The sequence below is a fragment of the Aethalodelphis obliquidens genome, unplaced genomic scaffold (assembly GCF_003676395.1).
Source record: "Aethalodelphis obliquidens isolate GAN/ISIS:26980383/991018 unplaced genomic scaffold, ASM367639v1 scaffold30, whole genome shotgun sequence".
Classification (NCBI taxonomy): Eukaryota; Metazoa; Chordata; class Mammalia; order Artiodactyla; family Delphinidae; genus Aethalodelphis; species Aethalodelphis obliquidens.
Window position 1 is genome coordinate 21,497,258 of NW_020837974.1, and position 17,316 is coordinate 21,514,573.

General features: G+C 37.9%; 1 protein-coding gene across 3 annotated transcripts in view; it reads right to left on the reverse strand.

The window, feature by feature from the left end:
- Window positions 1–17,316, reverse strand: part of MOSMO (modulator of smoothened) — a 62,605-nt gene that overhangs the window by 35,451 nt on the left and 9,838 nt on the right. The window contains exon 2 of one of the 3 annotated variants that reach the window (XM_027126681.1): window positions 6,605–6,683. The exons of the other annotated variants lie outside the window; for them this stretch is intronic. Within the exon in view, the coding sequence (XP_026982482.1) occupies window positions 6,605–6,683 (79 nt within the window). The remainder of the gene's footprint in view (window positions 1–6,604; window positions 6,684–17,316) is intronic. 3 annotated transcript variants of the gene reach the window in all.

A 17,316-nucleotide genomic window follows, 5' to 3' on the forward strand; every position in this document is an offset into this window, starting at 1 on the left:
TTAAAAGCTTCTTTAGAAAACATGTTGGCAGTTTCTAAACTAATCATGCAACTACTATATGACCCAGCAATTGCACTCCTGGGCATTTGTCTCAGAGAAATGAAAACTTAGGTTCATATAAAAACCTGTACGTGAATGTTCATAGCAGCTTTATTTGTAATAGCCCCAAACTAGAATTAGCCCAGATGCACTTCAGCAGGTAAATGATTAAACAAACTATAAAAAGAAATTAACTATTGACACACACAACTTGGGGTGTCTGATCCTGACTGTGGTGGTGGACACATGAAACTACCCAAGTGATAAAACTGGGTAGCACTTATTAATACATAAACACAAGTGAGTACAAGTAAAAGTAAGTAAATCTGGATAAGATCTGTGAAATACATCGATGTCAATAACCTAGTTGTGATATTATACTATAGGTTTGCAAAAATGTAGGTATAGAATAGGAATAGGCTAGGAATAGAAATGAACTTCCTCAACCTGATAAATATCATATATATATAACACATTATAACAGTGGGATGTATATATTCCACCGTAACATACTTAATGGAGAAAGACTGAATGCTTTCCCCCTAAGATCAGGAATAAAGCAAGGATATCTACTCTTGCCGCCTCTATTCAACACTGTTCTAAAGGTTCTAGCTAAGGCAACTGGGCAAGAAAAATAAATTCATGGAAACACTATTAGAATAAATGACTTTAAAAAGATTGCAGGATATAAGATCAATACATAAAAATTAATTGTGTTTCCATATACTAATAATGAGCAATCTGAAAATTAAGAGGTAATGAGGGACTTCTCTGGTGGTGCAGTGTATAAGACTCCATGCTCCTAATGCAGGGGGCCTGGGTTTGATCCCTGGTCAGGGAACTAGATCCCACATGCATGCCACAACTAAGAGTTCGCATGCCACAACTAAGGAGCTCTGGAGCTGCAACTAAGAAGCCCACGAGCCACAACTAAGGAGCCTGTCTGCCACAACTAAGACTCCATGCAACTAAATAAATTAATTAAAAATTTTTAAAAAAGAAGGTAATGACTGTATTTACAATAACAGCAAAAAGAACAAAATACTCAGGAATAAATTTAACAAAATAAGTGGTGGGCTTCCCTAGTGGCGCAGTGGTTGAGAGTCCGCCTGCCGATGCAGGGGACGCGGGTTCGTGCCCCGGTCCGGGAAGATCCCACATGCTGTGGAGCGGCTGGGCCCGTGAGCCATGGCCATCTGGAGCCTGTGCTCTGCAACGGGAGAGGCCACAACAGTGAGAGGCCCGCGTACCGAAAAAAAAATAATAAGTGGTAACTTCTGGTTTCTAGACCAGTATGTAAGGAGCTTTGAAGCTGTCATTCTTGCCCACAGAACAAGAAAAGTGACGAACAAACTGAATATCAACAACTCTTCTTAGATCCATCTGAGAACTGAGGACACAGGGCAAACCACTACCTCCAAAATTAGAGAAACAAACAGGCAGATATAGAGAATTACAACCTACTGGAGCAGAAACCTTGAAACTTCCATGGGAACTGATACGAGGGTAGGAAAATCTAAACTGTAACTTATGAATTCTTGGAGGCTCAGTGTGATCAAGTTTAAGAGTTAAAAATTCCAGGAGTGTCTAGTTTTAGAAGGTCTCCCACACTTTTGTGAGTTTTACCTCTGGGAGCTCTACAAGGTTCTCACAGTGGAGATAAGAGAAAAATTTCCTTTTGCATCCAGCATGTAAAAGGAGAAAACAGCTATTTTAAAATAAACCCAGAACATTCTATTCTTAACGAGGCTTGGCCTCAAAAGAAACCATTTCACCAGAGCCTAACAGACTGGGGTTTTTACCAGCGCCTAATGGAGCTGGAGAAAGAGAAAGAGCCAACTCCAGCCCTTTTTAGCCTTAATGTCTCACCTAAGGAGGGCAGGGGGACTGAGAAATACTTGCAAAGGTCACAGCCCAGGGGCACAGGCTCACTAGAAGACTCACTAAAAGACCTGACCACAGAACTGTAAAATGCTCTCCCTCCCTACATACCTTGACATCACCTAAATAGGGTTCCTGTATAATAGCAGAGGAATACAACTCAAATAACTGCATGTATCAGATCTTATTTAAGAAGTCTCTAGAGAACCTCCAGACAACACTGAAGACAAAAGACAAGAGACAAAAAAAAAAGAAGACAAGACACCAAAGGAAATTTTAGCCACTGACACTACAGCTACAGTAAATACAGCCAAGCCCCTAGCCAGATAAACATAAAACCTCACACTAAAAGGCCTATTTATCTTAGTTTCCTTTTACCCAATATATCATGTGCAGCTGTCAACAAAAAATTACAAGACATACTAAAAAGATAAACAGTTTGAAGAGAAAGAGTGAACAGGCATCACAAGTAGACTCAGATAAGAAAGACACTGGAATTGTCAGACTCGAAATTTAAAATAACTATGATTAATATGCTAAAGGTATATCTAATGGAAAAAGTGGACATCATGCAGAAATAGATGGGCAATGTAAGCAGAGAGACAGAAACTCTAAGAAAGAAAATGCTAGAAATCAAAAACCCTGTAACAGAAATGAAGACTATCTTTGATGGGTTCATCAATACACTAGACACAGCTGAAAAAAGAATCAGCAAGCTTGGAGAAATGTCAATAGAAACTTCCGAAACTGAAATGCAAGGAGAAAAAAAGAAAGAAAAAGACAAAACAGAATATCCAAGAACTGTGGGACAATTACAAAAGGTATAACATAGTGTTGCGGGAATACCAGAAGGAGAAGAAAGAGAAAAAGGAACAAAAGAAATATTTGAAGCAATGACCAAGAATTTTCCAAAATTAGTGACAGGTACCAACCACAGATCCAGGAAACTCAGAACATCAAGCAGGATAAATACCAAAAAACATACAAGTATATATATTATATTCAAACTGAAGAAAATCAAACAGAAAATCTTGAAAGAAGCCACAGCAAAAAACACCTTACCTATAGAGGAGCAAGGGTAAGAGTTATATCAGGCACCATGCAAGAAGACAGTGGGGTGAAATATTTAAAGTCTGAAAGAAAAAGCCCCATCAATCTAGAATTCTGCATCCAGTGAAATTATCCTTCAAAAGTAAAGGAGAGAGGGACTTCCCTGGTGGCGCAATGGTTAAGAATCCACCTGCCAGTGCAGGGGACACAGGTTCGAGCGCTGGTCTGGAAGATCTCACAAGCCGCGGAGCAACTAAGCCCGTGCACCACAACTACTGAGCCTGTGCGCCACAACTACTGACGCCCATGCACTCTAGGGCCTGTGTGCCACAGCTACTGAGCCCGTGTGCTGCAACTACTGAAGTCCACTCGCCTAGAGCCCATGCTCCACAACAAGAGAAGCCACCACAATGAGAAGCCCACGCGCTGCAACAAAGAGTAGCTCCACTTGCTGCAACCAGAGAAAGCCCGCGCGCAGCAACGAAGATCCAACGCAGCCAAAAGAAAAAAGTAAATAAAGGTAGTCTTAAAAAAAAAAAGTAAAGGAGAAATAAAGACTGTCTCATACAAACAAAATTGAAAGAATTTTCCACCAGTAGACCTGCTTGTAAGAAATATTAAGAAATTCTTCAGAAAGAAGGAAAATTACATAGATCAGAAATTTGAATCTACAAAAAGAAAGGAAGAGCATGAAGGAATAAATGAAGGTAAAATAAAATCTTTTATTTTTCTTATTCATGATTGATCTAACAGAAAACAGTTTGCTCAAAGTAATAATAGCAACGATGTATTCAGTGAAGTGAATGACAGCAATGTTACAAGGAGGAACTGGGAATTGAATAATACTTTATAATAAGGTAGCTGCACTACCTCTGAAGTGGTGTAGTGTTATGTGAAAGAGGACTTGGATTAGCTATAAATACATACTGCAAACTTAAGGTCAGTCACTAAAAAAAAATTTTTTTTAAAGTATAACTCTTTTACACTGAACACTACAAAATGTTGCTGAAATTAATGAAGTTTTAAATAAATGGTAAGATATTCCATATCCGTGGATTGGAAGACTTAGATAATACTCCCCAAATTGATTTATAGATTCAGTGTGATCCTTATCAAAATCCCTGCTGGGTTGTTTTGTTTTGTTACTGTTGCAGCAATCGACAAGATGACCCTAAAATTTATATGGAAATGCAAGGGACTTAGAATAGCCACAAAAATCTTGAAAAAGAACAAAGCTGGAAGACACACTTCTTGACTTCAAACCTACTATAAAACTACAAGTAATCAAAATGGTGTAGCAATGGCATAAGGACAGACATATAGATCAATGGAGTAGAATTGAGAGTCCCAAAATAAACCCTCATATTCATGGCCAATTGATTTTTAACAAGGGTGCCAAGACTATTCAATGAAGAAAGAATAGTCTTTTCAACAAGTGGTGATGGGACACATGTGAAAGAATAAATGTAGACCCCTGCTTCACACCATATACAAAAATTAACTCAAAACTGAAGAGAAATCTAAATGTAAGCGCTAAACCTTCTAGAAGAAAACTTAGGAAAAGACCTTCATGACAGTGGATTAGGCAATAGTTTCTTAGATATGACACCAAAAGCACAAGCAATACAAGAAACAATAGATAAAATGGACTTCAAAATTAAAAGCGTCTGTGCATCAAAGAATACCATAAAGAAAGAGAAAAGATAACCTACAGGACAGGAGAAAATATTTGCAAGTCATATGTCTAACAATGAGTTATCTTTTATAACTCAATAATAAAAAGATAATTCAACATAAAAATGGGCAGAGGATCAAACAGACATTTTTCCAAAGACAGAAGAGAAATGGCCAAAAGCATATGAAAAATGCTTACCATTATTAGTCATCAGGGAAATGCAAATCAAAACCACAATGAGAACTACTTCATATCCACTAGGATGGCTATAATCAAAAACACAAATAACAAGTGTTGGTGAGATATGGAGAAACTGGAATCCTCATACATTGTTGGTGGGAATGTAAAATGGTGCAACCACTTTGGAAAACAGTCTGTCAGCTCCACATAAAGTAAGATACGATCCAGCAATTTCACTCCTAGGAAAGCAAGAGAAATGAAAAGGTATGTCCACATAAAAATGTGTACATGAATGTTCACAGTAGCATTACTCATAATAGCTACAAAAGGTAGAAACAACCCAAATGTTCACCAACTGATGAAATGCTGAACAATATTTAGCTTATCTATACAATGGAACATTATTTGGCCATAAAAAGAAGTGAAGTACTGATACATGCTATGACATGGATAAACCTTGAAAACATTATAGTGAAAGAAGCCAGTCACAAAAGACTACATATTATATGATTTCATTTATATAAAATCTGCAGAATAGGTAAATATATAGAGATAGAAGGTAGATTAGTAGTTGCTTAGGGCTGGGATAGTTGGTGGATATATAGAGACAGAAGGTAGATTAGTAGTTGCTTAGGGCTGGGATAGTTGGTGGGGGGTTAATAGCTTCAGGGTATAGGGTTTCTTTCTGAGGTGATGAAATGTTCTAAAATTGACTGTGCTGATGGTTGTACAACCCTGTTAATATACTAAAAACTGTACACTTTAAAGGGATGCACTATGTGGCATGTAAATTATATACCTCAATAAATCTGTTTTTTTAAAAAAAGGAGGAAGAGAGATGGAAAATATAAGCTCTTCATGATCTAGTCCCCATTTCCCCACCATCATCTGATACCACTCCTCCCTTCAAACTATTGTTATCAGGCACACTGAGCTTTCAGGTTCCCTACATATAACTTTTTTTTTTAAACCTCTGAGGCTTTAAACTTGCTTTTCCTTCTACATGAAACATTCTTACATTCTTCCCTTCTTTGGCCAATTTATTCCTTAGATCTCAGGTTGGATGTCATTATTCCATGTAGCTAGCCATTTCTAACATTCCAAGCCTGAATTAGAGGCACCCCAATGCACTCCCACAGCAATATGCATTTACTACTATTTCAGCACTCTTCTTACTGAATTCCAATTAACTGTTTAATTGTTTGTAGTTCTCACTGAAACTGGGTCTTATTTATTGCATTGTGCTCTACAGTAGGTAAAAAATACTTTGCAAAGAATGGAATAAACTAACCATAAGCCAGAATCACTTTTGTGATCATTAGTCAGCTCAATAGAATACTTTAAAAAAAAAAGACCTGAACTACTGGAAATATTTAATTGTAAAGAGAAAAGCACTGGCGCGGGCTTCCCTGGTGGTACAGTGTTTGAGAGTCCGCCTGCCGATGCAGGGGACACGGGTTCGTGCCCCGGTCCAGGAAGATCCCACTTGCCGCGGAGCGGCTGGGCCCGTGAGCCATGGTCGCTGGGCCTGCGTGTCCGGAGCCTGTGCTCCGCAAAGGGAGAGGCCACAACAATGAGACGCCCGCGTACCGCAAAAAAAAAAAAAAAAAAAAATCACTGGCGCACAATTTGCCTAGAAATATGCATGAAACACTTAATGTTCCAACACTCTAAGTTTTCAAATGGAGAAATACTGACCTGCCTTAGCTGGTTCAGCTTTATACAGATATACACGTTTAACATGACTGTTTGGAAAATACAGTTTTGATTTTCACATACTTTGACTGTATTTGAATCTTTTCCTGTGGTGATGCATGATAGGTTCTGAATCCCAGTGAGTATCTATCCACAGGTAAGTCTGCAATATAAAAGACCCAAGAGAATACTAAGGCTCAGAGCACTCATCAGTTCTGAGTCTGGGTCAAGTTTGAATAGACAGTATAGATTCCATATATATGGAAGATTATAACAGTTCCTAAAAGAAAGAGGTTCAGTAGAGTAAAAGGTAAGTTAAAAAGGAAAGAGTCACGGATATAGAAAAACTAGTGGTTACCAAAGGGGAGAGGGGCAAATGAAGGGTATGGGATTAAGAAATATAAGTCTAGGGCTTCCCTGGTGGCACAGTGGTTGAGAGTCCGCCTGCCGATGCAGGGGACGCGGGTTCGTGCCCTGGTCCGGGAGCATCCCACATGCCGCGGAGCGGCTGGGCCCGTGAGCCATGGTCGCTGGGCCCGCGTGTCCAGAGACTGTGCTCCGCAACGGGAGAGGCCACAACAGTGAGAGGCCCGTGTACTGCAAAAATTATATATATATATATACACATATATATATATATATATATATATATCTAAAACAATGTGGTGGTGTCCTTTGTATAGATTTCTTCTAACTTAAGAACGGACTTCAGAAAAAATTTTGCTAGGAAACGTTCTGAATCTGGGGGGTTGGGTAGAGAAACATGGGTTTATGGGGAAGGAATCTGAGAAAATGGTCTTTTTAGCCAAACATTGTTTTGTGTGAAGTTGTTTAGCAATCCTGTAATTTAGAAATTTCTATGAGAGGTCCAAATAACTGCTGAAAAGCCTTTAAGAACACAACAGCATTTTCTGTCCAGAAGATTTAATTGTCTGAAGTTCCAAGTCAACTGATTGCCAAACTACATTTTGGTGACACAATGAAAGGAGAGGTAAAAGCTTTAAAACTGGAAAGGAGATTGAAGAAAGGAGAATTTTCTCAAACCATAAGATCTATGATAATGACATTAAAGTATGTTAGATTTTTTTTTCCGTAGACAGATGATAAGGCTAGAAGACTATAAATGTCAACTCAATTAAGAAAGAAAAACAGGCAACCCTGTTTCATGTTATGAATCATACATGTATCTAACAGCCTTGAGAAAGAGTACTTTTGAACTTGGAAGTATTTAAAATGCTAGGAATGTACATTAAACAATCTGCCTTTTATAACTTTTAAAAACATGAACATTGCAGAAAGTGTAAAGGAAACAATGCTCTGATCATATACACTCATCCACATATACGATAGTGAGGGAATGCTAAGCAGAATGTAAATGTAGAACACGAAATATATAATTTTTCGCCTTTGGGAAAATAAGGTTTTAGAAAAGGAAAAATTAAAGGAAATATGACTGAGAAGGTTATATATAACAATTCCTAAAAGAAAGAGGTTCAGTATAGTAAAAGGTAATTAAAAACGGAAAGAGTGGGCTTCCCTGGTGGCGCAGTGGTTGAGGGTCCACCTGCCGATGCAGGGGACGTGGGTTCGTGCCCCGGTCTGGGAGGATCCCGCATGCCGCGGAGCGGCTGGGCCCGTGAGCCACAGCCACTGAGCCTATGCGTCCGGAGCCTGTGCTCCGCAGCGGGAGAGGCCACAACGGTGAGAGGCCCGCGTACCATAAAAAAAAAAAAAAAAAAAGGAAAGAGTCACAGATATAGAAAAACTAGTGGTTACCAAAGGGGAGAGGGGCAAATGAAGGGTATGGGATTAAGAAATATAAGCTGCTATGTATAAAATAGATAAACAACAAGGATATATTATATAGCACAGGAAATTATAGCCATTATCTTATAATAAATTTTAATGGAATATAATCTGTAAAATACTGAATCAATATGCTGCACACCTGAGACTAATATAAGCAACTATACTTCAATTTAAAAACAAGTTGTTTTAGAAGTAAGTTTAAGACACCCTTCTGATATTTACAAAGTATTAATTATTATGTGCTTCTGATGTTAGGATCCTCTCTTTTTTTGGGCCATGCTGTGCGGCATGTGGGATCTTAGTTCCCTGACCAGGGATCCAATCCGCACCCCCTGCATTGGAAGCATGGAGTCTTAACCACTGGAACTCCAGGGAAGTCCCGGAGCCTCTCTCTTTAAAGTCCAGGGACCAGCAGCTTATCCATGACATTGCTGAAATGATTATAATCAAACAAATATCATAACTTCTACTACTTAAAGCAATTGAGTAATCACAATAAAGGAAAATTACATTTGTATGTATGGGTATATATGTATATGCATGTATGTGTTTGGTGTAATGCTTATATTCTGAAACTGAGATAAGAAGGGAAAACTCCAGTAGTTTAATTGATAATAATTTTTATTGATAGTCAACTACATTCTTTGTATTTTCTGCATAAAAGATATACAGCTCTTAAAATGGATGGGCACAACCTAGGAAAAGAACTGAAATCAATAATTTAGAACTACAGAAATTTAATGACATAAAATATGATAGACTTTAAAAGCTGAAACTGCATCCAGATGTTCTTCCAGAAAGTTATGGTTAGCTAGCCATACTAAAACTCCTGGAGACTGTTCTTTGTTGTTTCAGTCAGACAAGAATCTCCAAACGAATACAGAAATTTTCATATTGAGACAAAGGAACTGAAGGCAAGGGCTTGAGGCAGGAAACAAATTAGAAATTCAATCTTCTTGTCACTGCACAAGTAGAGTAGATATTTGGCATCTGTCTTTCTCATTTCCCAAACAGAATCTCAAGTGTTTGGGTTCAGAAAAATCTGGTTTTGTCCTAAACTCTCCTTTAAAACCTTGACATTAGAATAAAGGGTGCTCAAAATAAATTTTGTTTTCCTATCACTCATAAATCTGGAGGAGGAAAAAGGATAAATAATAATAGCTGTCACTATATTCTGGGCACTTATTTAGTGCCATTCATGGTATTATTAAGTGCTTTACATATGCTCATTTAATTCTCAAAACAATACAAATGAAGGAACTGAATAACAGGCTAAATGAATAGGTACCAGCATGAAAAAGGTCTGATTCGACACTGTGCTCAAAGTTTACTATTTAGTAATATTTTGGTAGAACAGTTTAATTTTTTTGTATGTTTGTCCAGAGAGTTAAAACCTTAGAAACATCAACAAAGAGGTCTCATAGACCCTGTTTCCACAGACAATGGCACAATCTCCACAAACAACTTTGCACAGGAAATACTAAATTAATTTTCTCCAGGTGTTTAGAAACTCAGTTAATCCAATAAAAGACTATAACACTATTTTACTTTCTTAATTCTAATAAAAAGCAATTTTTAAAAATTAATCTGATTGCCAACCTTACTTCCTTTTAAAATTATATTGAAATTCTGGGCCTAGATCTTCTGGACAATTTCTCTGGTATATTATTTAAAATTACATTTTAAAGCCATGCACTTTAAAGATAGTAATTCATGAGTGATTAAAAAATAGACTGAATTCCATTTTGATTCTGCTAATTCAAGAAGTTCTTTAAATTCTGTAATTTATTTTAAAAGTTTGGAGATTTACAACACGAAGTACTTTAAGCAAGATCCAACTAAATTCTTGTACAGTTTAATTCTTCCTATCATTTTTACTCTGCAAAATCTCAAATAGCAGCTTGTGTACTCAAGTTATTTACATATTTTCTCCCTTAATCATTCGCTTTTCAAAGGACAGAGTTCATTTAACAACCAGTTATTATGTCTTTGTTTCGTTGCTATTTTTGTTTGCCTTCTTTAATGAATGAATCATTTCAAAATCACAGTTTATAACGTGATACTTGTTTCTACTACCTCTCATGGAAAAAATGCAGGTCCAACAACTGCATTCTTTATCACTCTCCCCGCTACATGTCTCACCACCAAATCCCCAAAAGATATGTTAAATTACAAATAGATATATGTCTTTAAGAAGGCATGTCTCTCATTTACAACTTTCAGGCTCAGTTATCAATAGACTATGCCCGTAAGTAATCATGACTTTGACACTAGCTATAATTCAGCAGGAAACTAATTACTGGTGCAGTAGGAGGAATGAGAATCAAGAGAAAGATGTGTCAGGCCACCTTAATTCGTAAAGAAAAGGGTGGGAAGTGTCACATACCCTTTAATTTAGGAAGGCAGATTTCAAAAAGGTAGGCATGATTGCATGGAATGAAATTCTTGAAGGAAAAGAGATGCAAGAGGTTAGGAAGCTCTTGAAAATGGGGTTCTGACTAATATTACAGATGATGCCAAGAAAAGGAGGTACTAAAGAAACCAGGGACTCACCTGAAGAGCATGCTATAAAAATAAAAAAAGTAGTACTGCATAAAGAACAGAGCATGGGCTTTTAAATCCAGTCTACCACCTAATTAAATGATGCCAAGCAAATCCTTCTCTAAATATGCTTCTTTTTCAGCAAAATGGGAATAACATTTCTTGTGAAGAGCTACTATAGGGGGTTTGCTAAGTTCAATATTTCTTTGCTGGTCTCTTTGCCCTTAGGCTATATACTATTAAGAAAGCACTATGTTCAAAAGTTACTTAATTCTTTTTTCCTTGATAGTTACATTATCAATTTGACATATAGTCAGGCTCACTGGTTTCAATTTGTATTCAATACTAGGATTTACTTTCTTGCTATCATTTTTAATTTATTTTTTTGAATATGTGACACACATATGTGGTTCAAGCAAAGCGTCCTCTTTGCCCTTCATTACAGTAGTGGTACTATTCTTTATATAGGGTAAAAATTTGACCATTTGTCCACGGGCTAGAATCTATATTCTAGTATGGTGACATTTATATCTATAACCTAAAACTACATAGCATTTATGATCAATTTTAAAATAACTGCCTATGGCTACTGAAAAGATTATAGCAAAGAATCTTCAAAAGTTAGTCCCATTAATTTTAGTTGACACACAGTGCTATGTGCCAAGCACTGTTTTATATACATGAACGTTTTAACCTTCAAAGAGACCTCTGAAGTATGTCGGCCAAGATCATGCTGCTAGCAAGTGGTACAGGTAGAATTTGAATCCAGACTCCAGAGTCTGTGTTATTAGCCACTTAACTATAATGTCTCCTGCATCCTAACCAGTCACACAGATGTTCTTGCCATATGGGTACTACAGAATTTAAACCTTTTCTGGCTTACCTTAAAAAAAAAAGTGTGACTGGGCTTCCCTGGTGGCGCAGTGGTTGAGAGTCCGCCTGCCGATGCAGGGGACACGGGTTCGTGCCCGGGTCCGGGAAGATCCCACATACCGCAGAGCGGCTGAGCCCGTGAGCCATGGCCGCTGGGCCTGTGCGTCCGGAGCCTGTGCTCCGCAACGGGAGAGGCCACAACGGTGAGAGGCCCGCATACCGCAAAAAAAAATAAATAAATAAGTGTGACTTAGGAAAATTACTGTATCACAACTTTTCCCATTATTAATAAAAATTTAAAAGATAAGCAAATATGGACTAAATCTCTTTTGATTTCTCTCATTCAATTAACATTTATTAAACACCTTTGGGAGATAAAGTGAATCAATTTGCTCTCCTTCCTTCTCCAAATCCCACTGAAATGACCCAAGCAATATATATGTAGAAAAATTCTATAACAGCATGGGAAAATGTCAACAACAAAGCAGAATCACTAAAGAATTTCTGGAATGTAGAAAAGAATACGTTCACAGAAAAGGAGTAAGTGTCTATGTTGCTTATAATAATACAGTTAAAAGACAGTTCTCTTCCTCAGAGAACTGGATGGATTTTCCTTTTTAGTTTTTTAACTCAGAAAAACCCCAAGCTCAGAAGATTGGAGCCCTCAACCATAGTAGAGGGCTTTGGGTGATATCTAAGGGGATACAAGAAGTCAGTGGGAACTGCACCAGTGTCCTGACCATTTGGGATGGCTGATGACATTTGCCAGCCAGACTTTTTCACCTGGGTGTGAACTGCTTGAAGTCAAGGTGGGGATTTGCCACATCAAGTTCCTAAAGAGGGAGGGCAGAGGGCAGTAGGAGGTGATATATGAGGGATAAAGTATTTTTGTTAACTCTAGGCTAACAAAGAGAACAAAAGCACCGGTCAACAATTTATAGAGGTAAAAATTAAAAATAAAAAAAAATAAAAGAAATAGCACAGTAGGGAAAACCCATAATGCACCCAACCCCCCTGATAACTCTGAAGACATTCACAATAACATTAATTAAAATCTTAAAGGGGGAGGGATAAATTGGGAGATTGGGATTGACATATATACACTACTATATATAAAATAGATAACTAATAAGGACCTACTGTATAGCACAGGGAACTCTACTCAACACTCTGTAATGACCTATATGGAAAAAGAATCTAAACAAAGAGTAGATATATGTGTATGTATAACAGATTCACTTTGCTGTACAGCAGAAACTAACACAACATTGTAAATCAACTATACTCCAATAAAAATTTTAAAATAAAATAAAACTTGAAAGTCAAAACAATAAAATAAAATGAAATCTTAAATACAGGGTGGTCCACTTAAAGCAGACATCTTACCGGCTACTGGTGTGATTGTAAATGGTTGATGGATGATAGCTACCTACTGGATGGTTAGTAGGCAGATACTAGAAATAGTCCTCCAAAGCTCTGGGGGTTAGTCCTATATCAGCCACACTTCAACATACATGAGTTTGTCTTCTGATCCTAACACATTAAATGTTACTGAGAGCGGGAGTCCTAAAGGTGATCTAACATGACTGTCTACATCTGTTTTAAATAAGATTCATTGCTATGGTTTTTTAAGTGATTCAATTAATGATTTTAAAACTTTAAACTCTCAAAGTAATTATTTTATCTACAAGATAAGAAAATATAAAGAGTTTCTCAGTTTATGCTCATAATAAGCAAATGAATAGGAGTGTAACAAATTATCTTACAGGCTACCTGTGATTATCAATCACCCTTTACTTTTAGAACTCTTTATACTTGGTTACTGACTTCAACTAATGAGGTCAGCGTCATGACTTATATACTTAGCTGGTTAGGGAGAAATCTACTTTAGGACGGCAGACTACATCCATAACCCACTTAGCAAATGTTAGCTAGAGTAAGAAGGTTGAGAGAATATTAATGGTTTAGTATAATATGTCATCATTACTGGAAAATCCCCAAATACATGTTACCTTTGATATGTAGAACAGAACTTGTATAAAAACGTTTAAATAGGCTTCCTGGTACTTTTTTCTCTTAGTGCACTAAGGTGGAAGGAAGAAGGCAGCAATCCAGGTTAAGCATCAGGGGCATCGTACAGCGTGTATGGTAAAAATGATAGGGTCAACCAGATCTAACACAGTGATACACCCTAGTTTAAAAGAAAATCAGGACTTCCGTGGTGGCATAGTGGTTAAGAATCCACCTGCTAATGCAGGGGACACGGGTTCGAGCCCTGGTCCGGGAAGATCCCATGTGCCGCCGAGCAACTAAGCTCATGTGCCACAACTACTGAGCCTGTGCACTAGAGCCCGCGACCCACAACTACTGAGCCCACGTGCCACAACTACTGAAGCCTGCACACCCAGAGCCCGCACTCCACAACAAGAGAGGCCACCACGATGAGAAGCCTGCGCACTGCAACGAAGAGTAGCCCCCACCCGCCACAACTAGAGAAAGCCCGTGTGCAGCAACGAAGACCCAATGCAGCCAAAAATAAATAAATAAATATTTTTTAAAAAATCAGATTGCTTTTGGTGACTATATGATGGGCAAATAGCCAATTGCAACATTATATTTTATGTACCACATGTGATAACAGATTAATCCATTCAGTTGCTTAACAACAGCCATCTATCATAGGTGACTGTACTGTGGTAGGTGTTTCAGGTATATTAACTTTGATTCGTACAGCCACTTTGCAAGATAAGAGGTATTATCCCCATTTATAGATGAGGAAACTAAAGCTCAGAGGCCAAACAACAAGTCCAAAGCCACATAGTTGGGAAATGGCAGAGCCAGAATTTGAACTGATTTCTGGCTTCACCCCCATACTCCTTTCACTATAACTTTCTTAATAAAATAATTTTCTAAGAATTCAATGTATCATATATACCCACTTTTATTTTAAATCAAGAGATGGGATTCATGAGGGTGAAGGAGGAACACAGAACTATTTTTTGGTTGGGGAAAATAAAGAATAAACATTTAGGTAATTTTTCAAGCACAAACAAAACATCTAGAGCAAATCCTAAACTAGAAGCCAAGTTTCAATGGAGGTACTCCTCAAGTTAAAAATACTTAATTTGTACCATTTTGTACCCCAATTGGCATAGAAAATACTGTTTTCCTCCTCCTTCCATCCATTCACAGGGCCCCTCAACAAACAGTGACCATACTAGCCAGGACTCACGGCCCCTCCCATGGAGGTTGAATGAGGAGCATTGGATCTAGCCTATTCTGTATCACTTTGCTTCCCCATGGAGAGATCATTTATCCATTACAAGTTCCTTATCTTCCCCATGTCCACTCACCACCACCATGCACCATACATATCACATGCACATTCATGCACTCATACCAATCTTCCTCATCTCCACTGAGTTAATTATATCTCAGGTTATTCCACTTCAGGAAATCTCTTAAACATACATTTTCTGCAAGTCCTTTTTCTTCCTTTGACAGGGCAATTTGTAAGTAAAAAAATGACCGAAAATATTGTTGACAAATGTAAGAAGAATCTCAGTGAAGCACCTATATCACACAGAAGAAATGTCATAAGTTTTAAAGTCAAATTGACAAATTAAAGGATCAGAGAAATAAGCCACCATTTCTTATTCCTTTTTAACTTTTTAAAAGCTATTTATTAGTAATACAACTGTATTGCTTTCTACTATTTTTTTTTGATGCAGAAGTAAATGTTTCAGTTATAACATGGCCTTACAGACTTGCTTAGGAATCTAATTTCTGTATTGACCCAGAGAATCAACTAATCAACCTACAAATTAACTTTCATCTTATAATATCTTTTCAAAGTTGGGAATAACTAGATGGTTGCTGGACCTTACTTTCCAAAATAAAAACCAACTGATAATCTGTCAAAAAAATTAAGAATGAATTTTGTGGACATGCAGTTATTGAACAAAAATTTGGCATATGTAACAATGTAAGTATCGTGTTTGTGAAAATGAGATAAGACAACTAGGAATGCCAAATAGTCCTCTTTCCTGACTAGCTCCTTTCTGCTTTGATATTCGAATTCTACTCTCACTTCAAACATAACGTCTAAACCACAATCATCACTTTTGCCCTTAAAGCAGCTCACTCTCCAAAGTTCCCAGTTCTATTCCCTACTCCAGGTTCAAAATCTTAGTGTCAACCATAACACTTCCTCTTTCCTACCATGTGCAAGCTTGGTGTGAGTGCTACCTACGATACGGAGACCAATAAATTTTATGCCCTGTTCTTAAGGAACTTTAAAAATCTACATTAGAGGGACTTCCCTGGTGGCACAGTGGTTAGGAATCTGTCTGCCAATGCAGGGAACACGGGTTTGAGCCCTGGTCAAGGAAGACCCCACATACCATGGAGCAACTAAGCCCGTGCGCCGCAACTACTGAAGCCCGCGCCTAAAGCCCGTACTCCACAACAAGAGAAGCCACCACAATAAGAAGCCTCCACTCGCTGCAACTAGAGAAAGCCTGTGCACAGCAACAAAGACCCAACGTGGCCGAAAATAAATAAATTTATTAAAAAAAAATCTACACTAGAAAACAGGGCAAGTAACACACACATAACCATGATATGGATACGCTACCATGAAAAACATGCAAGAGGGAAAAATCACTTTAGGTAGGGGATCAAAAAAGATTTTTATGAAGACAGCAGTTGACACACGCTTGGAAGATGGGTAGGATGCTGATACAACAGGAACTGCGAAGAGTGAGAGGGCATTTCAGACTGAGAATAAACAACATAAGCAAAGATTTAGAGATGAGACTATAGATCGTATTTAGGAAACATCAAGTAACACAGAGGGGCTGGAATGTAGATCCACATAGGGAAAATGTAAGATCTAAGGTTGGAAAGGTAAGCAAGAGCCATATTGTGAAGATCCTTGAGTGAGTGCCTTCTGTGCTATGGCAGATGAAGAGTCACTGAAGGTTTCTGTTTCAAGCATATGCAGTGGTTAAGAGCCAGGACTCTGGAGCTAGAGTTCCTGGATTCAAATCTCAGCTCTTCCACTTACCAGCTATGTGACCTTGGGCAAGTTACTTAATTTCTCTGTATCTCTGTGGGGCTAACAGCACTTAGGGATGCTGTGAGGATTAAATTAGTTCATACATGTAAAGTGCCTAGAAAAGTATCTGTCATAAAGTAAATGCTATATAAGTATTTGCAATTATTACTATCCTTATCCTTTAGAAAGATAAATTTAGCAGCGATGTATAGAAATGAACTGAAATGGAAATTTCCCTGTCTTCTATATATGTTTACTCATGCCATTCCACTTTCAAGCACTGCCCAAGTCTTCCTAATTATTTAAATACCATCATTGGTACTTCCCTGACGGTCCAGTGGTTAAGACTCCGTACTCCCAGTGCAGTGGGCATGTGTTCGATCCCTGCTCGGGGCACTAAGATCCCACATGCCGCAGGACGCGGCCAAAAAAAAAAAGAAAGAAAGAATTGAGTTTCATAAATACTCATCATTAAATGTATAATCTATTAAGCTCAAATTCTACCTCCTCCTCA